Here is a 23795-nt window from a genome sequence, read left to right on the forward strand (position 1 = left end):
CTTTTCCTGCCCTCTTATTGGTTTAAATACGGTGAAACAGATATTAGAAAGAAAATTTAACACACAAATATGACATCAAAGCGAAAACTTTCAAAATTCCTTGCCAAAAGCTGCTAGCTTCAACTCCTCCCCTTTATACCCTTTTTGGTGACATTCGTCACTCGGAGAGGTAAAAATACATTTTGCATAAATTATAATATAATATAGAAATATAGACAAAATTTAGGGCGTCGGAACTGAAACGTTATAAGGGTATTGCATATAAAATATGCCTCTGTACATCGGTATTATTTACTTGGGCTTTCATCAACTAGAATTTATAATAAAAAGCTTTGTCTTTAAATAGGACCCTTTGAGGAAGGCAAGTCAAAGGTTTAAACGCCAATGCATAATCAATGAAAACCAAAAGTATCAAAAACTAATGCCGATAATTCTTTAAGCACCAAATAGCCAACTCCCATGGATAAGATACTACGCCATATTTCACTTCAACCGCCTGTGGTTCCCGAATTTTGTCCCGGCAATGTGCCGCTGTAGGTCGCATATTTTACCTCCCACTAAATGTAAATCCTGCAAACTGGCATTACAAAAAAAAATGAATAATTATTTTGCATTATTGTATAAAAAAATAATAAATTACCTGATGTATTATCATTATTGTTTTTACTTTGCTGTCATTTTCAATATTAAATTTTTCAATAGACATGAATATTTTTCATTCATTTCCCCTAATCGCTTTTGAAGTTAATTCGTTGTTTCTCTATTGAACCTTATAGATTTAAATAATTACATTTTAATAAGCAGTAATAACTAGTAGAGAATATCCGAATCCTCGGCCTAATTTGGGCGGAGTGCAATCATGATACTTTGTGAATAAATACTATTACAACGTAAGCACACATTTTGCAAAGAATATACGAATTTGTAAACTGTATTAATTAAGAGAAATTTAAAGTGGCACTATGCCATACGTATAGGTACATTCCTTCACGCCAAAAGGCGCCGATTGAGGCAGCACCAGTTCACTAAACGGCGGAGCAATACAGAACTCGAGGTGAAATATTCGATTTGATCTATTTATTTTATTGTTGACCAGTTTCTATATAGGGTTACCATCATTTGCTCTTAAAGGGTATGAGAAGCTTCGTTTGAAAAAAACCTCCGATTTATATAATAAAAGATAGAGTTAATTTCTGTGAATACAAAACTATCAACTTTTTAATTCAACTATTTCTGGTTATTTGGCAATATGCATTTGAAAATGCTTCATATGAAATTATTTGAAATCCTCTTTTTAAGAAAGGCTAAAACGTTTCCTGTAGTCCGACGTCACAGATATATTTTTTCACGTGAGATGGTGCCACTCTCTCTGCTATCAGACCCAGAGTTTAGACCGGCGAGAAGCTCGAGACGCCTATAGGATTCCTGCGCTTTTTTTCCTCACGTCATAGTGATGTCATAAAACAGGCAAACAAGCTCGACAAGACAAAATTGTTGATATATCGAAACTGAGTTTTTCAATGGATTTTAAAAATAGAAACTTTCATTCAATTATATTAAAAACTTAATATTTTGAAAGTAGATACTTGAAAATGTAACATAATACCACTTTTGTTGTGAAATATGATATTCGCATTTCCTTTAAACATGAAAAATTCAATTCGAGCTGTAGATTTTTTTTATATTTAAATCAACTATTTCTGAGCTGTGAACTAGAAATCTGCCAAGTGAATTTCGCCATAGATATTTCATGGGAGACAGATGTAATTTTTCAAAATAACCTTCTTCATGACACAGACTTCTGAAATATCTTTATCTCAAAATGGAATTATTTGAATCGGTCAAAGTTATCGCTAAGAAAAAGCATCTGAGGTATTATCACATTTAACCCAACCACAAATACACTCAGATTCAATAAATTATCGAGAAAACAGTAAATTCATTCTTCCCAAAATTTGAATTGGTAATTTACGTTAATTTCACATTTCTTAGCACAGGGAGATATCATTTAGTTGCCGAAACTAAGAAACCACCCAGGAGAGCTTTAAAATTGTTGTTAAACCCTTTACTTATATAAGAAATAAACAACTTCCCACAAAAATATAATATATCTCTTACGATCTTTCGCCTTGTGTACAAACAACGTAAAAATAAGTATTCTATGACCGTCTCGACATTCAAATTTCGAAAATATCGATTTAGTAAGTTACCTATTAGCATACGTTTATGAGATAGTTTCAATAAGTTTGACTCTGTTCACCGAGAGCGAACCGTGAAGTGCTTGCTGCAGGTCAGAGATTTCGAATAGCGACGTCTGGTGTGGAGCAGTCAAAAGCTTAGAATCAAATAAAAAGGGAGGGCAGACTGCAAAATTGCATGGAGTTAATTACCCCGTCGTTCTTGAGCTACATAATTAACCCGTAGTTGTTAATTGAGGATTCATTACAGTGACTCTAGAACGTTGTACAAATAGCACAAAATGCAGTCCCATTTCTAAACAACACTTCAGTTTTTAAAACACTGATATTTCTCTTCTAAACTACATAATGTGTTATTAATATGCAATACTATTAAAAATATGTAAAAGTTATTATAAGGAGATATTTAATATTTACATTATTACTAAGTTCAAAATAAACATAGATGTCGCTAGTAAGTTATAAAAGCGCCAAATAAATCGAACGGATCATTTTCTCTTATTGGCTGATTGATTAAAGTTAAATGAAAGTAGTTATATAAATAGTTTAAATTTTTGCGCATTGATACAACCAAGTTCATAAGGTATGCTCCATAAGTTTGCCACTGGTTACAAACTGGAGCTTATCATGAAGTGACGTAGTGAAACGTCATAGAACCTCGTAAAGCGACGCCTGGTGAGTAGCTGTCGAAGGATTAGCACAGACAAAATAGGAATATGAACTGCAACACCGAGTGTAGTCATTTCACGCACCGTTCTTGGACTACCTCGAGCTGTATGTCTGTAACATTACGAATTATAGGAAGTGTCATACTTACGGAAAATATCTTATAAACTTACGATGCATCTATTTCAGAAAGACTGTAAAGTAAAAGAAAACTTTCAACTTATGAAACATATCTTATGCTATTGGGTTGCATAAATTTATTTTCGTATTGGCTCATTCAATAAATCATGTCACCATCTCTTTCAAAAATTCTTGAAACTGTAGAAACGAATTCTTTATGCAATAAGAGAATCACACAACCTGTCGAACGACCGAAGCCAGCGAGACTCTTAAATTTTTTTACATAAAGACAAGATAGGTCCAATCGGCAGATTTATAAGAATCATCATGGGCCAAACCGAAAGAAGAAAAATAAGTAAGAGAGAGGGGGAAATATTCCTGTTGCGCAAATGTTAAGGGATTCCGTGAGCGGAATATACGATTTAGGGTCGTCAGGAATTCTTTAAACTACGGTCCTTTTTCTTTGCTACGTGAGTTTTATGGCTGTTGGATGTGCCCAGTTATTGAGGAGTATCTCGAGGGGCACCTCGCTTAGATGAAATTTTTTACTTTCAACTAAATTTGTAAGAGAAATTTTATTGCTAACAGTTCGACTTAAATATTTATCTACGCTGATTGAGGGTTTTTTATCGTACGAAATTTCACTGTCAACTTGTTAAATCAATATTATTGCTATTTTCCAGTGGAGGTCAGAGTTCAACGGAAGAGGCGTATTTCCAGGAATGTATTGAAAGTAGTTTTTGTGAATTATTTTCATGGATCAAGCGTTTCATATATGATGAAACGCAATATGGGTGGAATCTATTGTCTTCATACTTCGCATTTTTTGTCTTTCGTGTTTCAGCTTTAGGCTTATCACGTAAGGAAAATTACGTGTTTTCTCGAGTCTTACACCTCCACCCACAGTGCGGTTCATCATTTAGAACTAGGATCCATGGAAAATCGGGTATTCCGAAGGGCTACTATGTACTATCTCTAAACTACCAATACTACTGAAGGATCTTCAATGCTGAAACATTGGATCTTATGTTGACGTTATAAAAATATAATGACACAGATGTCGTCAACAAACAAAATAGGACAGGAACTTATAGACATGAATTCGATAATAAAATCCTGTAGGTTTGCTTGACGTAGTAGGTCAGTCATTTCACCTCGAGTTGCTGCATGGAATAATCACGACTCTGTCAACAGTGTGTCTTAAGGTAGAAGCAATGGACGCTTGTAAATAACCTAACATTTGATTTCATGAACTTACAAGTTTATAATATTGACAACGCGGTAACATACGATGCACTGTAGATCTAGGAAGTGTCGTAGTAAGAAAACATTCAATGAGTGATTAGATAGGTCTCTAGTTCACTATTTATATTAATAAATCCAGTTGTGTAAAAAAACTACACGTGACTCACCGTTTTTTAGGAGTTGACAAAAAAGTAGAGTGTTGCAATGTGACGTAACAATTTACAAAAATAGTGATGATCCCCTCGATAGAAGGCACTGTCGAATTGCGGGAATAGGGAGGGCCGTGCTCGCGCCCGCGATAAGATCTTAATGCTCTTTTGTCCCCCATTAACATTTTACCAAAACGTTTTGTCTCTCTCTCTCTCTCTCGCTTTCCCGGCCTTCTTATTGCTAAGAAAAAGGGAACGACGCCTGTTCACATCCGTTTCCATAAAAAATGTATCCCACTTTGCACCTCGTTGGATATCGCATCGCTTAATCCCTCGATACTAAAGTTGCAATAATAACCTTTAATGAACCTTAATTTATGAATATATTTAATAATTTTTACATTATTGCTTTAAACAAATCCAACCGTTACTAAGATACGAATGTAATGTTCAGTAATTCACGGAATTATGTTATGTTTTTATTTATTCGTCAATTTTATTTATGTTTCATAATTGCTTACAAACTCTGTTTTCCATTTTTATTTTGGTGGAATCAGGGAGATTGAAAAAGGGAAAAGTCGACAAACTCTAACGGAATTCGCCTTCAGCGGGAAGGGGAAGAAATTGGGGGAAAACAGTGTTCCATTCAGTGGGACTGACCATATTAATCGGTTTATGTAACCAGTGAGCATGGGTTGTTTATTCAAAGTGGACAAGAAAAGAAGTGATTTTTTTTCAACCTAAGCACAGTGAGCTTTGGGAAATATAAATTATTTTCTTCGCTATTAAATGAGGCTTCAAAATTTTCAGTGACCTTGACATAACAGAAAAATGACCTTAACGTCCCCTCGGACGACTAGCCTAAACAGCACTGTAGGATTTAGAATGGGATGATATATTAGAATTCTGGTTTTTTACAAATTTTGTTGGTTTCTTAAATCTTTTTCTAGTAATTTATTCTAGGTTATATATGATAGGCTATATATGATGATTTAAATAAATTGATCCGAGTATTGTTTCAGTATTTTACGGATAACTTATTTGAAAATCGGGTTGTTTTTAGCCACATCGTAGTATACGATAGGCTCTTAGTTTGACCCGAGCCGTCCGTCCGTAGTAGTAGTAGTAGTAGTGGCCGGGGTTGTCGCTTCGTTATCGTCAGATTTTAGCTTAAAAGGAACTTCATATTACCACAACCCACCCATAGGGGTTACTGGGCTCGGTTAGAGATTTAATTTTAATTAAAATTTTTTCAGGTTAGACCCGGGATTCGAACCCGGGCCGCTGGTTTAGTAGACAAACATTCTACCCACTCAACCATAGAGACTCGATAGAAACCTCGAGTTTTTTAATATTTATTCTTATCTCTAAAATGTCGGGGTGATGTGGGGTGGGGTACCTCTTAATCTGTGGGGTCGGAAACTTTTGAATTTTTATCTATGGGGTCGGATACTTGTGAATTTAAATGTTTGGGGTTTTTATATTTATTTCCTTTTATTTATGTGCTTATTAAATAGATGTTTGGCGGTTAATTTTAATCTTTGGGGTCGGATACTTCTGAACTTGTATCTTTGGGGTCGGATACTTCTGAACTTGCATCTTTGGGGTCGGATACTTCTGAACTTGCATCTTTGGGGTCGGATACTTCTGAACTTGCATCTTTGGGGTCGGATACTTCTGAACTTGCATCTTTGGGGTCGGATACTTCTGAACTTGCATCTTTGGGGTCGGATACTTCTGAACTTGCATCTTTGGGGTCGGATACTTCTGAACTTGCATCTTTGGGGTCGGATACTTCTGAACTTGCATCTTTGGGGTCGGATACTTCTGAACTTGCATCTTTGGGGTCGGATACTTCTGAACTTGCATCTTTGGGGTCGGATACTTCTGAACTTGCATCTTTGGGGTCGGATACTTCTGAACTTGCATCTTTGGGGTCGGATACTTCTGAACTTGCATCTTTGGGGTCGGATACTTCTGAACTTGCATCTTTGGGGTCGGATACTTCTGAACTTGCATCTTTGGGGTCGGATACTTCTGAACTTGCATCTTTGGGGTCGGATACTTCTGAACTTGCATCTTTGGGGTCGGATACTTCTGAACTTGCATCTTTGGGGTCGGATACTTCTGAACTTGCATCTTTGGGGTCGGATACTTCTGAACTTGCATCTTTGGGGTCGGATACTTCTGAACTTGTATCTTTGGGGTCGGATACTTCTGAACTTGTATCTTTGGGGTCGGATACTTCTGAACTTGTATCTTTGGGGTCGGATACTGCTGAACTTGTATCTTTGGGGTCGGATACTGCTGAACTTGTATCTTTGGGGTCGGATACTGCTGAACTTGTATCTTTGGGGTCGGATGCTTCTGAACTTGTGTCTTTGGGGTCGGATGCTTCTGAACTTGTATCTTTGGGGTCGGATGCTTCTGAACTTGTATCTTTGGGGTCGGATGCTTCTGAACTTGTATCTTTGGGGTCGGATGCTTCTGAACTTGTATCTTTGGGGTCGGATGCTTCTGAACTTGTATCTTTGGGGTCGGATGCTTCTGAACTTGTATCTTTGGGGTCGGATGCTTCTGAACTTGTATCTTTGGGGTCGGATGCTTCTGAACTTGTATCTTTGGGGTCGGATGCTTCTGAACTTGTGTCTTTGGGGTCGGATGCTTCTGAACTTGTATCTTTGGGGTCGGATGCTTCTGAATTTGTATCTTTGGGGTCGGATGCTTCTGAACTTGTATCTTTGGGGTCGGATGCTTCTGAACTTGTATCTTTGGGGTCGGATGCTTCTGAACTTGTATCTTTGGGGTCGGATGCTTCTGAACTTGTATCTTTGGGGTCGGATACTTCTGAACTTGTATCTTTGGGGTCGAATACTTCTGAACTTGTATCTTTGGGGAAGTCTTAACCAATCCTAGACAGGAGGCCAACCTCTGTTCTTCATATTCTGGTATAGAAATACCTTGCACTATGAGTATATTCATGCATACTAATGAATATCTTTTTTACGCTTGCGTACTAACTACAGTGTTTCACAAGTAAAACGTTCTTGATTGCTGGAGCCTTACAAACGATGGGGCTCTAATCTGGCCGGGGCCGTCTTGTTTATTTACACACGTGCTTTAAGTTATGGAATTTTTACCTCTCCGAGTGACGATGACGTCACGGAGAGGTATTACACCGGCCGTGTCTGTGTGTCTGTGTGTCTGTCTGTCTGTCTGTCAGACCCCACATGACCGCGTTCGCAGTTTCCAAATCGGAGCAAACGTGTTCGCCATTGCCGAACTGCTTTCACAGTCACGGAAATGGCTCCTCTACTTGAGTTCTCACACCACCATCTTCTGGTCTTTGTCCATCCCACACGGACACCAGTCTGTACTTACTGGCTTCTAATCACCACCATCTTTTGATCTTTGTCCATCCCACTTGGACACCAGTCTGTACATTCTGGCTTCTAACACCACCATCCACTGGTCTTCCGTCTATTCCACATAGACACCAATCTGTATCATTGGCTTCTACTCCATTATCATCGTTTGGTTTTAGGATATACGCGGCGATCAGCTAGGGTTACGAGAAACGTCTAGCCTCCCTAAGGTAGGATCGCTACCAAAGGTTTTCGCATTTGCGGTTTTTCCTTACTATTATAATGGAAACGAATCGTATATATACCCCAAAATTTGAAGAAAGCGGGAAGAGGGGTACCCTTCACTTTAAACGTCAATATTAGCAAAGTTTGAGATGATAATAGGTATAACTTTATTTTAAACGATTTAACTATTATTAATGTTAATTATTGAAGATTAAAATAATTAAAAATAATTATATTTATTTAAATATTAAAGATAATCTTGTTTCTCAACTCAAAATTAATACGGAAAGAGTTAAAAAGCAGTCTATGTTTTTGTCTGTGTGTGTCCGTCCATTGTTACACTAGTGCGTCGCGTTAGCAGTTAGCCTTGTGTTGATGTGTTAAGAAATCATACAGAACCTTAATATTCCCTTTTTCCATAATATAAAGTGAATATGTGGAAGTATTTTTCGTAATTATGATGCATTTAGTACTTTTGTAGCTTTAAAGCTCTGTTTCATTTTGATATTCCAAAGATTTGTTTTAGAATTGTTATTTGAAATGGCTGTTTATATATTACTTAAGCTATACTACATCTGAATATAGAATAATCATTGGTTTAGTGATTTCATGAAGAAAACTAAGACCTAGACTCCGGCGGGTATATTAAGTATCATCCGCAATAGTCTTAGTGAAACAAAGAGTAAATAATTGAGGCCTGAGGTGAAGTAAACTTTGGGCTTTGATTTTCGTGTCTGAAATGAAGAGACATCAACGGTTCAGAGTGAGCCGAAAGTTAAATACACTATTAAATAATCAGGTTAAGATTTTATAATAGAAGAAAAGATCATGGTGGCAATTAGAATAGTAAAAGGGCTAATGGTAAACGGGTAGTAGCTACAGACTTTTTATTCTCTTTATGGTGCGCATTGACTATTAGTGCGTCTAGCTATAATTTAGCTTTGGTGTTATTTAACGTTAACATTCATGTTGGCAAACTAAGAATATTGTGTAGGTGAGACGAGACGATAGTGTTTACACTGCAGACCAGTTGTGAATGTAGCTATCAGATTATACGGTAAACAGCTGAAGCGTACACTTCATTCCCTGTTCTTTTCCCCATTGACTGATTTCCATGTGTCCAAGATTTATCCTTATTGGATGTAAAATGTCGTCTGCTTTACTGTATTATTCGCTATGCTTGGAATACTGCTTCAATATTTCGTAAATTTTTACTTCAAAAAAGAGAAATAATTCCATATCTAGGTAAATAAGTTTGTAGTAGTAGACCTCTTGACTCGGAGAGGTAATATTTTGGTTTTCCCAACTTGTTTTTATCACAAGGATCGAGATTTCTTTCATTTTTAACAGAAATAAAATTAATTTGTCTATTTTTTAACAGAATCATCGACATTTCTTTTTTTTGTGAAGTTTACCATTAAAAACTTCTACGCGTATAAGAATTAAAATTAAAAAAGTAAGTTTTTTTTAAGGAGATTATCAGACTTTTATTGCTGGCGAACCCAATCGGGCACAATCTCGGACGCTACAAATTAAAGAATTTGTTTGGATCAGACTCAAGTCATTATATTTGTAAGTTTGTGTTAAATCGTAGTTTAATTTCATACTTAAGTAACTTCCTTCGTAAGGGAGCTCTCCCTGTGTACAGTACGCAACGGGCTAAATTCGAAATTTAAAATTAGTCACAACTTTCTTATTGAAGTTATGATAACCTTGGGTTTAGCCCCAAAAATTCTTTGCTACAGTCTCATTACACGATCGACTTTTGAAAGTGGACACGGTGTATAGTTTTTATGCTAAGTAGTTACAAGTTAAATTTGCTAGTAGTATCTCCTATATGAAAAAAACTACTAATAATTAATAAAAATAAAAGAAAGAGGCTTGAAAAAGTAAAAGATAATTGGACAAAAGGATAAACTAAAATCGAGGTATTAAAATTGTTCGAAATGAAACATTGATTATTGGAAAGCTTCGTATCTTTGTCATTTTCCCAAAAATTTAACTTGCCGCATTAATTTTCACAAACCAAATGTGACGTGTACAAGGGAACAATTATCCATTTTACTGCAGTTAAAAGACTTATTTTACGGATCCTCACCCGTCAAAAACTTAATAACACATTACTGACGGTAAAAATTCTGAAATTTGTGTCTCATCGTCGCAACTAATTGCGGATGAAGATTTCATCTCATTCAGCCTTAGTCCTGGAACAACCCTGAAAATTTTTAAGTTGTCTCCAACGGGTTATGATGCGCTTGAAGAATCGCTTTTAAAATTCTTATTGGCCTAAATTGTTTTTTCAATATATTCATAGTGTAAACTTTGAAGCGGTCATCCTCACGTCCTCATGTGGGAACAAGTTTGGTATCCTCGTTAGGTGTAGTATAATTGCATATCGTAGCGTAGATGTACCATAAGAAATGAAAACCAATGGCTATTCATAATTTGCAATGGGAAGTTTTAGTCTTTTTTATTATTAATAGATATAGCGCGCGGGTTTTTGGAAAAATGAAGCTCCAGTATAAAAACTAGAGGGCAGATGCCCCACCCTTACCGCGCGTCTTATACTGATGGTTCTTTTTCTCAAGGCCTAACTTAGCTCGATTCTACTAACTCTGAATCGTAACCGCATTTATAAAAACTACACATAATGCGATCTTATCCCGAGGGGTCCATACATTTGCATGTAAAAAGGCTGGCGTGGCCTTTATTGTGTATCTGCCCTTGCAAAAGGGGCTTTGATAATGTACGAAACACGAGCCTAAACTCGCGTACGAAATGGCCTCTTTAATAATTCCTCTTTATTTTAGTTTCATCTTGAAAATTAAGAATATGTGGCTTTCTTTTTCGCACCTCTGTGCGACGTATCGTTTGTTGATGTGTATAGACCTTGAAGAAGAGAAATTAGTGTGCACTGAACGTGTCCCTGAGTGCCTTGTGATTCATTAGTGGTGTGTTAAGTGCTCTTATGTAGCGGCACTTTATAAACTTTTCCCATTTAATTTGCGTGAGTTTCTATTTTTAAGACACAGGGGCTGAGTCGTATATGGCACGTCAGCCCAACTGAAAAGCTCAGGATGCTGAAATTCCTTCGTTGCCTTTAACGAGGGAAACTTTATGGATGTAGAGATTTGATCTACATCTCACTTCTCCTCCAAGTGTTGACCGATTTATAAACAAAGGTGAACATGTGCAATGAAGAATTCCGACATAAGTATGTAATTACTATGGGTATGCTGGTACCCAAAACGTATGCGAGTGCCCGAGAAGCAAATGTTTGATTATCCAAACCCGAACCCGATTCAATATCCAAAAATCACTACCGTACAACCCTAGTAATATCATTGGTATCAAAACACACCGTTAGAGGCAGCACTAGTTACTTAGCCTCCAGCTTACTAACTCCAGCAGTGTCTTTTGGCGGCGAATCAAAATGCGACATGCCTCTGAATAGTTCTCTTAAGTGTAATGGTGTTGCATTTTCCGGAACCGCGATCTCTAACTCTATCTCTAACCCGATCGAGCCATGGAGGGTTAAAATCGGTTTCGTTTTGAAATAAAAACCTTTAAATCAAGATGGCGTGGCAGTTCCTTTAATTTTGTCTCGCATGGACAGTGCCGTTCGGGTGACCCTAAAGTTATCGCTGAAATTCTCTAAAAAACTTAATTTGGTCGCTATGATGAACAAGGTATACGACGGAAGGGTTGTTTCATATTGTGGTATCACTATTGAGCGTTAGTTTTAATTGGATTGAGGTTATAATGACAACTGTAATTACAACCTAAAACTGAACCACCACGTCCCAAATGGAAGAGAGCACTTGGTGCCAAATGGAAGAGAGCACTTGGTGTCTTAGTTCAAGATTGAGTGTTAAAATGCTTCTTGTGATAACGTTACCATCTTATTTTTCTCTAGGACGATAATTTCCATGGCCCGAGGCACGGCATAGCGATATGGGCAGAGAGGGGGTATTTCTCGTTTTTGATACCTGTTTGTGCATAACCAGTTTAATAGGGGGTTGGAATGAAATATATATATATACGAAGGAAGAAAATGTCGGGAATTTTTAGGTGCTGCTAATTGTTGCGGTAAAATTTGAGTTAATATATTTTTCACACCAGATAAGCGGTAATGGTATCGATACGGAATATACGCTTCATCTCGTTTCGATGCCTGTAGTTTCAAGAGACGCTTCGTTTCCAAAAGACAAAATTAAGGCGAATGGACGAGATAGTCCTAGTAAAGATCAAGACGGGGCTTCTCGGTGAAAGCAGTTAAAGAAACGGAAATGTATTTTTTAAAAGAGTAAGGCGGATCGTTTTCGCAGCTCTTCAATTATCTTAATGAGGGGGTATCAAGTTAATTAAAATTGCTTTGAGACCTATGTCGCCATCTTGTAGACCTTATTTATTTAAGATATTAATATTAAAAGAAATTAACGAATTGAGACGTGAATAACAATAGAAATTATAATTTTGAATGAAAATTAAATTATCAATCAGGAGACTTTAGGACATTAGAACAAGGATAACAATAACAATTTGGGAAGAGCTTGAAATATATAGTTTATGCAAAAACCTCAGGGAAAATTATTATGCAAAGGAAATTAGGGAAAATTATTATGCAAACAAAATTAGGGAAAATTATTATGCGAACAAAATTAGGGAAAATTATTATGCAAACAAAATTAGGGAAAATTATTATGCGAACAAAATTAGGGACAATTATTATGCAAACAAAATTAGGGACAATTATTATGCAAACAAAATTAGGTAAAGTTATTATGCAACAAAATTAGGGAAAGTTTGGAAAACTTTATTATGGGAAAAAATATATTTTTATTTAAATTTAATAAAAACTGTGGAAAATCATGATAAGTTAAATTTTATAAAGAATTATTTAAAATTACTATTTGCTAAATTTAATTATAAAAAGGAAAATTATTATTTGTTAAATTTAATAAAAAACGGAAAGTTATTATTATTTAAATTTAATAAAAAACTGAAAATTATTATTATTTAAATTTAATAAACAATTATGGAAAATGATTACAAGATAAATTTAATAAAAATTGCGGAAAATTATTATGAGTTAAATTTATTAAAAAATCATGGAAATTATTATTAGTTCAATTTAGTAAAGAAAGTATTATTTAAAATTAGAAAATAATTATGGAAAATTGTTATTAGTTGAATTTAATAAATAATTGTGGAAATTTATTATTAGTAAGATCCCATCTCTAAATTTTAAGAAAAACTCTTGAGAAACTTGAAAATATCAGGAAATCGGTTTTAAAAATTTCCCATGAACCCTCGCGTTTGTATACTAGATTGGAGAAATTTAATAAGGTGAAATTTTATAATTTATTCAAAGAGTTGGATTTTTTTACATATAAAAGAAATTTAGGTCCCTTCAAAGCCAAAACAATAAATTGTTATTGAAAAATATAGAGCGATAAAAACTGCTGTATTAACATCTGCTAGTGTGCGAATAAATAAAAGTGGGTTGACAACCGTACTCAGGCTACATTTACATTTCGCGTTCGGTTGATATCATAGCAGTTGACGTTAGGTAGAAAGTCGCGAACATCATGACTGTTGCCAGTTCACTCGTATTTATCTGTATATTTTTAAAAGCCAGGGCCTTAGTCACTGAAGATATTGTACTGCAAATGCCTCCAGTTAAACCCAAAAACGTAATGTAATTTCTTGTACATAATTGCCGCAAAAACAAACACAATAAACCAATACATGGATATCTGAAATTTCAGAATCAGACGTATTTGTGTACCGCATTTGAAATGCCTAAAAATGATCATATTTATATAGGTAAGAAAATATATTTTCAAAGCACATTCATCTGTGAGAGTGCAAAAAATGTAGGCCCAACTGTTTTTTGTTAAATTTCTCGATCAACACCTACCCACACACGCGGTTAAAATTATTTTGCTCATTTCGATAAGGGTTCCTGAGTGTTATTTTATATTTATATTAGGTAAGCTAATATTTTTAAACAAAAGGTGACAGGTAACCATTGTGCTAGAGAACCCTCTAGGCTGTAAGCACCTGTTGTCTGTATTGAAGACAGTTGAGAATGAGTATTCTTGGCATCAGAAATATGTAATAGATCTCTTCGAGAGAAGTGTACCACAAAGCTGATGTAATTGTAACGTCATTCTTCCCAACATCAGAGCATTTAGGTTACTAAACCGCGATAAATAGTTCCCTCATCATTACTCTATTAGCCCTTAACTTTTTGCCAAGGAACGCTTGTGGATTTTTGTCCCACGCTATTTGAATCAAGGTTTGTGGGTTGATTGCTGAGGATTTAGTACTATGCAGTTATAGAATTCACCCTAGCACGGTGCTATGCCCATCTGAAGTTTGATGAGCAGGAGACCAAACAAAAAGGAACATGAACCTGGGAAGAATCATGTTATGTAACTAAAGTATTAAGAGGATACAGAGTAGTCATCCTTCTTCTATTATCCCCTTCTGTTGGCATATAAAATTGTACCAAACGGTCTAGTTTAAAGGCATATCTAAATTAAAGTATCAAAACCCTTGTCAAAGTAGATTATATTTTTTGAGCTCATTTGGTTTCCTAATTTCAAAGGATTTTATTTCAATCGATCAATATATGGAATTGAAAACTGACAATATACCGTAGTACCTTAAAAACAGATAAAGTTTTATAGGACCTCAACCGCAATTTAGAAGCTTTACGCAAACAATGCAAAATTTTATTCCATTTTGCCTTTTTAATTTAATGTTGCAATTCGTCATCTAGTCGATTTTGGGGCATCAAAATCAGTCGGATTGGATAAAGGCGCCATACATCACATAGTACTGTACGGGTGTAAAATTCCGGGTTACCGAGAGAAAGACTCACCGGAAGCAGTGTGGAACTGCGGTGATAGAGAAGATCCCCAAGTGTTAGTAATGGCGGACGTGTGCGAAGAAGACACTCAAATCATATCGAACTTCAAAAATGTTGAAGGAATTCCCCCAGGTGCGAACATGCAAATGTTAATATTTGAACATCATGATCGGTGATCGTGCAATTAATATCTTTACAGAAACCGCTCTAAAAGCGGGTTACGGAACGGATTTAAATTACATTGTTCTACAGCTTCATTTTGGAAACGTTAACGCAATACATGGTAGGCTTTACGAGAGTTTTTTTGGCACGTTATATATTGATAATTGCATTTTAACAGCTAATGAAACTTATCAGGCTGGAATGACTCTGCATACGTTACCAAGTTCGACAAACATGTAAGCACTGTTATTTTAATTCAAGCATAAACTTCTCTTTTCCATTTGAAAAGTTTTTAAGTATTCAGATGTTAATTCTTAAGGCTAACCTAAATACTCAAATTTTAACAATTGATTTTTGCACCTTCTTTGGAGGCGTCAAAATGTTACGGTGCAACTCAAAATAAATCACGGTTTGTAGTTGGGCAAGGCTTTTAACTGCAGCTTTGAAGTTTTGAAAATTAAAACCTTAAACATTATGAAAATTCTGAATTTAAACGTAGAGATGTCGAAACTGTAGGGAACTATTATGAGATTTGCGGTTGGGTGACAAAGGATGAGCGAAAAAGCCTCTGTTGTCGTGTCCGCTTTGCTGATGGCACCGTGTGCGCAGGGGGGTTGGTGACTAACTTCAAATTCACCATCCGTCACCACATATATACTTCCATAATTAATCACAAAATTTAACTCTGATTAAATGCATCTGCCCGAAACCTCCACTCTGGCAACTGATGAGTATCTAAGACTACAATAGATTCCCACTTGACCGAAAACATAACAGAAAGCCGGCAGAAAAGGGTTCGAACCCGACGGAACTTGTGTTCTACTTTTCGGTCGTGTTTGGCGTTACGCTTGGTTTCTAGCCAATGAAATTAATTGGACTAACGACGTCATACCTTTCCAGAGCGCATGAGTACGCGGGATCAATCGACGGCCTCCATTTATTTATTTTTAGCTGTTACAAGTAGTTGATCAGGGCTTTTTGGAAACAATAGATGTCGTTACAGTTTGCGTCCTTGAGAAAACACTCCCATCTGTCACGTGACCCAAATTAATCTAAAGCCAAACTCATAATTCGGTCGTATTGTAAAAGGCCTACAGCCGGAGGCAGACGTGCATGTTCAAATTTTTACCATCGGTCCGCTTGATTTCCGTCGATATGTTTCGGTCTAGTGGGAATTAAGCTTAAAGGCCGGGAAACGGCGAGAAGGGTTCTTGTCAAACTGAAAACCGTGCATCGAACTAACAATGGGCGACCGTGCTTCAAAATTTTTAGGGGTTCTTGTCAAACTGAAAGCCGTGCAAAGCGGTTCTTGTCAAACTGAAGATAAACAATGGACAGTCTCTTAAATGGGGGATGCAAAAAGTCGGGGAAACAAAATTTAAGAGACTGTCCATTGTTTATCTTCAGTTTGACAAGAACCGCTTTGAACGGCTTTCAGTTTGACAAGAACCCCTAAAAAGTTTGAAGCACGGTCGCCCATTGTTAGTTCGATGCACGGTTTTCAGTTTGACAAGAACCCTTCTCGCCGTTTCCCGGCCTTTAAAGAAAAATTATTACTACCACAATATCACGCTGTCGTACAACGTCGCGCTTGTCGTTTACTTTGATAATTTATATTCCTTATCTAGAGACGTCAAGGTTGTTGGAACATACTTTCTTGGAACTGAAGGGGAACTTCCACCGAATTCAGTTGGTATAAATTATTCAGCCTGGCATAATAGAATGAGTAATTTTCTCTAAACTGAAAGCAATTTCAATTGCTGATATTTTATAGTTCGTCTGGAAACAAGCTGTTTAATCAAAGAAAACGTTACAATTCATCCAATTTCGTACAGCACCCATACCCATGGTCTTGGTAAATACTTGTCCTTGAAAGCGGATGCCCATTGGTATTACGCGCATTTTCCTTAGAAAATTTTACTCCAGCATGCTCATATCTAGGTAGAAAAATTGCGCAACAAATTATAAGAGAAATTTTCAGGGGTTTCCACTGGGTATCTGCATGCCTTCAGTGAAATGGAAAGGACATGAAGTTAATTTGTACCAAATAATTTACAGGAGTGCAAGTGTCAGGATACCTTAAGAAAGGTAACGGTACATGGTATCGTCTTGGAATAAGCCCACCGGAAACCACGCAGGTATATGAGTCCTTATTAGTGGATAATTAAATCCTGTTATTGTTAAAACTCTTTATTGGCTGAGCGAAGAATAATTCTAGACACATACTAAATGAACAGTACTTCTTTCTTATAAGGTTTAATATGGCGTAGGTTTCTTGCATTATTTGGCCTCATAACTGACGTAGTTTTTAATAGTTGTTTCTGACATTTAGTAAACTGTTTCTTATACCCTTCATGAGAGTAACGGAGCAACGTTAAGGCAAAACGCATTGTACTAATCGGGAATGTCAGTCAGCCCGCGACATGTTATGGCTGTACCCATCTAAATATCTCTCGTTCATCACGTGTAGAATAGATGCACAATCTACAGCTATAATGAAAGTAGAAGCTACATTAGTTTTTTTTTAATTTCCTAATGCCTATGCTTCAGAAATATTCAGCTGCTACGAATGGGTTTTGGCATGCAACAGCATAATTTTGTATTCATTAGGCAAAAATCTTCTTAACTTTCAGGCACAGTTTGTTTAGTGTTTATTTCTCGCTCGGTCAAATGCTCGGGACACAGAAGTACACGAGAAACCCTACAACTTAACGTCACACCCATTCTTGCCCAATCAGTTTTACCTTCCACTTAATAAAATTCTCCATATGCATGGAGGAACCTGCTTCATGCGCAGCCTTTTTGCTGTTTCCCTACATATATAGCATTTAAAACTAATTCCAAATTCTTTATTTCAGTCGCACGGGCTAATAAACAAAACTGGGCCAGTTATCGAAACGGGGGATGTAATTGTACGTTATTATGATTTATTTCACCACCTTTTGTCTGTAAAGAAACTATAGCCATATACCTCATTATATTTATTGTTCTATTATGATCTCTGCTTGACCGCCATAAACTTTCATCATTGATAAAATACTTCAATTTATTTCAAAGGCAGCCCGATGTATCATGTACAATTCCAGAAACCACACTGTGATAATTGGGTAAGGTCAAATATGCCATGTACTTCCGTCTTCCAATATTAGGATATTTTAGGTTATAAAATCTGACATTAGTTTAAATACTAAATTACGCTGAAACCCATGGGTAGAGACCATTACATTAATTCCGGAAGAGGGGTGGGACCGTCTTCTTGGGTTATTTCCCTCTCGCCCAAAAGCACTGCTAAAGGCAGTGCGAGATGCCTAGCCTCTACTTGTAACCTTCCGCCCCTGCATGTGTTTGTTTCTTAGCAAGTAATTAATGAAATGGTCTAGTGTCGAATAACGTTACATTATCAGCATCTAAGAGTCACCACCGTCAGCAGCACTTGCACTTTGTTAAATTCACAAAACTGTCTGGTTCTACCTACACGACATGAATCTCATACCAATTTTCTTTATAACTTCAAACCGTAGTTTCGATACAATGCAAGAGATGTGTAATTTCTACTTAAACTATTACACTGAGGAAGGAAATACAATGAATGACAAGTATTGCTACACTGACGGGGCACCGAAATACTACTGGAATATGGAAGACTATATGCAAGATTTGCCTGGTTGGATAGAAGATGATGTAAAAATGGTCGACAAACAGTTGGAACAACGAAAACGTTTCGGAGAGACGTATAAAAAATATATGCGTTAATTATTATTAACAGATTATATATAAATTATGCAAATACGTTTATTAAAGAATAAATTAATTGAAGAATTAAATTTCTCTAGAATGTTTTTTTAAACATATGCATGACAAAGGAATCTTAACGATCTGGGGACCATGAATCTAAGATAACTTGGATCTTTAGCAATACAGAAACCACCACGGCTTCTGCATGGAGAGCTTAGGATAAAGTAACTGAAGGCAACTCTGATTTCACATCCCTGTTTAAAGCGAGTAGCTATGAATTACTGCTTTCACGTTCATGGAAACCAACCATCACGCGTTGTTTCCTTGTCATTTTGAATGGAATAAACTTCGTTGTTTTCTTTTATAAAAGGACTGCTACTTCATGGATTTTTAATAAGTAGCAGTCCTTTTATAAAAGAAAACAACGAAGTTTAGATCAACCATGGAACGAAAATTTAACATATACGATTGAATGGAATAGTTTTATGGGAATGATACTGAAAGCTTTGTTGAATTGTATTGCTCTAAAAATAGCCTCGTTAAATATTACTCCGCATTATAGCATTCTCAGCCAATGTAAAACTGCACCAGCCCAATATTTTTCACCACGTTCCATATTGTCCCTTTTTTAAACGCGGTTCTACTTTGCGCACGTGAATTTCAAAGTAGGCTATTTTATTTGAACAGAGAGGTTTGTAAAAAACTTTAGCTAGAAAAATTTAGATCACCGAGCTCAAGAGTAGAGTATCGTCAAGAAGCCAATAATTATGTTAGAGTGATTTTATTGGGAAAATAATTAGGGAACCCATCATGTCTCCCCTTATTCGATATACTTGTCACTATTAAGGTCTCCAGTTCAGTTCCAAAGCTGCTTCTATGAACAAAATGAGCCACGTGGGCATAAACCGGATGTTTCAAATATCGCCATCTATCGCAAGTAAGTAGAAACAAGATGCGTTTTTATTATCATTCCTTTCCAACAAAATAGGACTTTGACGCAATTCCATAAGCTACTCGGCCTATAGATACTCTACTCGAAAGGTTCTAAATAAAATTTCGAAGTGAATAACGAACCATTCTGTTGGTTTTTTTAAATCTCATTTATCAGATACGTCAGGGTGAATTGAAATTTAAAGCACTCCATGTCACGCGATTTAGAAAAAATCTTTTGCACTGGGAAAGTCGTTTCGTAACTCGAGTTATTCGATTTCATCTACACGAACGCTTGAGACAAAACAATCGTGACATCTGATAAATAGAAGGTTATCGGTTGGTTATTGTTCTACATCTTTGAAGTTACGATTCTTTGTGTTTATAAAATTCTTGTTAGTGTGTCTTTATATTAAAAACGCTCCTCAAATTTAACAATAACTCGTCAGTTGTATAAAAAATATGGGAATGATATAAACAATTAACTTTTTGTATAGTTTCAATCTTCGCAGCTATTATATTTCCAGTTCAATCCATCATATTTTTCAACCATACAAAAATTTGTCATCAAGGTAATAATGCCTTGCTTTTCGGGCAAAAACCGTTAAAATTTAAATAATAGTAGTGAATTTCAATTATATGGGCAACTAAAACAAACTATCATAAGCGTTATACTGAGCCCCTAAGACCAACGGTTGAGGAACTTTAGTCATTATGATCTCAGAGTAGATGGTTCCATATCCTACTCATCCAATCATACTGATTATTGGTTTTGAACGAAGAGCTTGCACCCAAAAAGAACGAACTATGTATTTTGATCTCTCCGAGTGACGATGACGTCACGGAGAGGTATTACACTGGATGTATCTGTGTGTGTTTCCCAAATGGTTTATCATAACCTGCTATTTTACTTTCTTAGTATAATGCTCGTAATATCTTTGAAAAAGGATAGTAGCGTATAATGCGACGATTAAAAGTTTCTACCTAAATAGAATATAAACAGAGGCAAAAAACAGTTTGCAGTACTCCGTGTGGTTTCCATTGTGCTCAGGTTGTACAGCAGAAAACAACGATCGAAGGCTATACACATGCACTATGAAGTTACGAAGAGTGCCACATAAAATTGTGAAATACTCAAAAAATTTAATACTGTAACTACGACACTATAAGGTGCCATTTCTAGTTTAGCATACATTTTTTATCTTTCCATAATTCACAGAAAATAAAAAAAATCATGAATAAATTCTTCTAGTAACATATTTCAGAATATCGTTTGACAAAAAACTAAATCCATCAACAAACTGATCAATTGAAGGTGTTCCCGAAGTCTACATAGCCACACGGAGTAAATATAACGCTTTTGACGTTTACATTTTCAGTTTTAAGAAATTTCTTTCCTAAGTAATCATGAGGAAACCGGCACTCTCTGTTGTTATAGCCCTCAATGCCCCAATCGCCAGATGCGAGTTAGAGATTTGTTTCACTAGATGCGAGCAACACAGTTAACCACAACGGCAATTAAGCGTGCCTTTCCGTGTTCGAAAATTTTCGTAACAAATCTATATAATTAGACTCAATTTTTACAATTTTAAAAAATTTATCAAAATCTATGGTCGTCGAAATTTAACGCTGTAGTTTAACAAAATAATATTTTATTTTCGATATTATCACGTATGTCTGGTTGCACCAGTTTTCAATAAACTAAAATAGCGGGATATTTATTGAAATTAATATAACACTAAGTATAACAGATGAGAGATATTTATACCGAAAGCGATTTAGTGCTAGAAGATAGAAAAGATCTCGGAGCCTAGAGACCTACATAGTGTGACTAAAACTAAAATTAAATATCTTTCAGTCACGATTTTCCGGCGTTTTATCTATTGAAAGAAAAAAAAGTAAATAGCAAGAGCAAGCAAATGCGTGGCCCGCACGCGCTTCTCAAAGCTAGCTGCTATAGCTATATATACAAACATAGGGTCTCTAACACCCTGAATAAGATTGAGAAGCGCAAAACGGGCCCGTATATTCCGTCTGATCAATCCTCTTCAACTGTTAAGAGCGTGAGCTAAAATTACAGGGTTAGAATCTTCGTAATCAGAGGGGCCAACAGTTTGGAGGTGGTACCCGCAAATTGAAATTCAACTTTTACGTTTTGACCGTAATGATTACGGGTAGTGACATTTAAAGGTTACAAACCTACTAAACCCCTCTAAGCGAGGGGTGCACCGTGCAGTTCTAACACTATTACGCTCTGTTTTTACGCGCTTCCCCAAGAAATACGCTTGTGGCTACTTCATTGTTGTAACGTTGTATGGTCATCTCTGATGATAAAATAAGTGGTGTAAGGCCACGGAAAACAAATTAGTGGCTTAATTAAGTAAATATATTAAGGTTAATTATTTTAAAAAATATTGTGTATATGAAAATATCGTTATTTGCTTTTAGAACTTGTGGCATAATAGTTTAAAGCAATTTTGGGGTGGTTTTCGTTGCCAATATTCAGTTTGTGTAAACTCAACATGTGCTTGTGGACTGGCGAAAGACCAGTCTTCCATAGATCTCTATATGTTGCATCGTGTACGTGCGGGGTGGCTGTTCAGGGTTCACCTCTGAAAATATACACGATTTATAATTGGAAGCCTGCTTTTTTTCAATCTGGCAGCACTGCTCGCTTCCCGCGAAAAGTTTATTTGCGAGAAGTAACCAGAAAGTTTCCCATTAGTTATTCTACCTCTTGTCGATGCCCTAAAAAATTTACTATAACAACTATTATCTTTGAGTTAGTCGATGCAATCCACATCCAACTCCAGGAATGTGGAGTTATCAAGTTGATCCTTAAACTCATTATGTAATACCCCGCCAAAAAAGGAAAATGCCTCATAGGAAAAAAATATGCCATACCACTATAATAAAAATAATCTGACAATATATGATTTACACTTTGAGAATAGCTGGTGAATTGCAGCAATAGTTTTGATGATATTTTGGTTCCTTTGGCCATCTTGTTTATATTTCATATAAACCTGGGATAAGGCCTTATCGCTTATGAATAGAAACTACATAAAAAATTTCACGAAACAGTCTTACAATTCAAGATTTACAGTTTCAGAGTAGGTGTTGTGTTGGAACCATAATTCTGATCGGGAGTGTAACTAACTACTGTAAACGAAGCTTCCCCTAGAAAAATTTTGAGGGAATAGTTGGAGGAGGAGCTGAGTCTCGTGACATAATGTCCGCTGCCATATTGGTGGGTTTAAAGCTGAGACCTCCCAATATGGCTGCCAGAACAGCAGTAAAACTTGGGAGGGTGTGACGTATTACTAACCCATCTGAAAGCTCTCTATACAGGTGCCAATTGTCACGTGTCCACCAGGAGGTGACTCGATCCCAATACACCTTCCGTCACCTCACAAATAAACCTAATTTTTTTCACTGATTTCGCACAAACTGAAACCTGGTATCCGCTGTAGCGTCTACACTCAAAAACAGAGAAGAAAAACAATAGTTCTGGTGATATTTTGGTTACTTCTTGGCCATCTTGTTTATCTTTTTTGTAAAGCCGGGGTGAAAGAGGCTAAATAAAAGCCTATCAATCGGACGAGGAACCCCGAGGCGGTGCGGAACGCTTCAATTCGGTAGCCGGGGAATTTTATGCACATGTTTAATTTGGAAAGACAAGAAGATGATAGGGTTTTAGTCTCTCTCTCCCTCTTATTACCTGGTATTATTAAAAGCCATTATGAGGATAGCCGCGACTCTCAACGTAGACTGAATTTAAAATTGCACCTTTTAAAACTCATATCGGTAATTACTAAATATTACTACTACTACTTCTTAGTTAATGACTCGTAAATTACAGTCCTCGCGCCACCTCTTAATAAAAGTATAGAGTTTAAGACACACGGTCCGTGCGGTTAATTAAATTTTCAAACGTGTAATTATTGTTATTATAATTTCATACTTCAACGTTATTTAATGATTATATATTAGTAGTTTCGCAGTTAATTTAATATCATTACTTAGCGGAAAGTCAAAGTAATTTTAGTGGCGGAAGTCTGGTTAAAACACCATTTTAGCTAATTGAAATTAACGTTAATGCCAAGAAAAATCATATCTA

General features: G+C 36.2%; 1 protein-coding gene across 2 annotated transcripts; it reads left to right on the top strand.

Annotated features, from left to right (window-relative positions):
- Positions 1–12632: 12632 nt before the first annotated feature.
- LOC149708998 (peptidylglycine alpha-hydroxylating monooxygenase-like) lies at positions 12633–18828 on the top strand. Of its 2 annotated transcripts, none has more exons than XM_089864431.1 (11): positions 12633–13664; positions 13740–13797; positions 14759–14980; positions 15048–15131; positions 15189–15246; positions 16639–16703; positions 16785–16865; positions 17069–17148; positions 17869–17922; positions 18068–18117; positions 18532–18828. In XM_089864431.1, the coding sequence occupies exons 1-11, from the start codon at positions 13560–13562 to the stop codon at positions 18761–18763; spliced, it is 1089 nt and encodes a 362-aa protein (XP_089720557.1). In that variant the 5' UTR covers positions 12633–13559; the 3' UTR covers positions 18764–18828. The 2 variants fall into 2 exon arrangements, with proteins under 2 accessions (XP_089720557.1, XP_089720558.1); XM_089864432.1 differs by having other exon boundaries at positions 16785–16859.
- The last annotated feature ends 4967 nt before the right edge of the window (positions 18829–23795 follow it).

This window comes from Phalangium opilio, unplaced genomic scaffold, assembly GCF_054372755.1.
Source record: "Phalangium opilio isolate 3A_F unplaced genomic scaffold, DU_Popi_V2 ptg000013l_1, whole genome shotgun sequence".
Classification (NCBI taxonomy): domain Eukaryota; kingdom Metazoa; phylum Arthropoda; class Arachnida; order Opiliones; family Phalangiidae; genus Phalangium; species Phalangium opilio.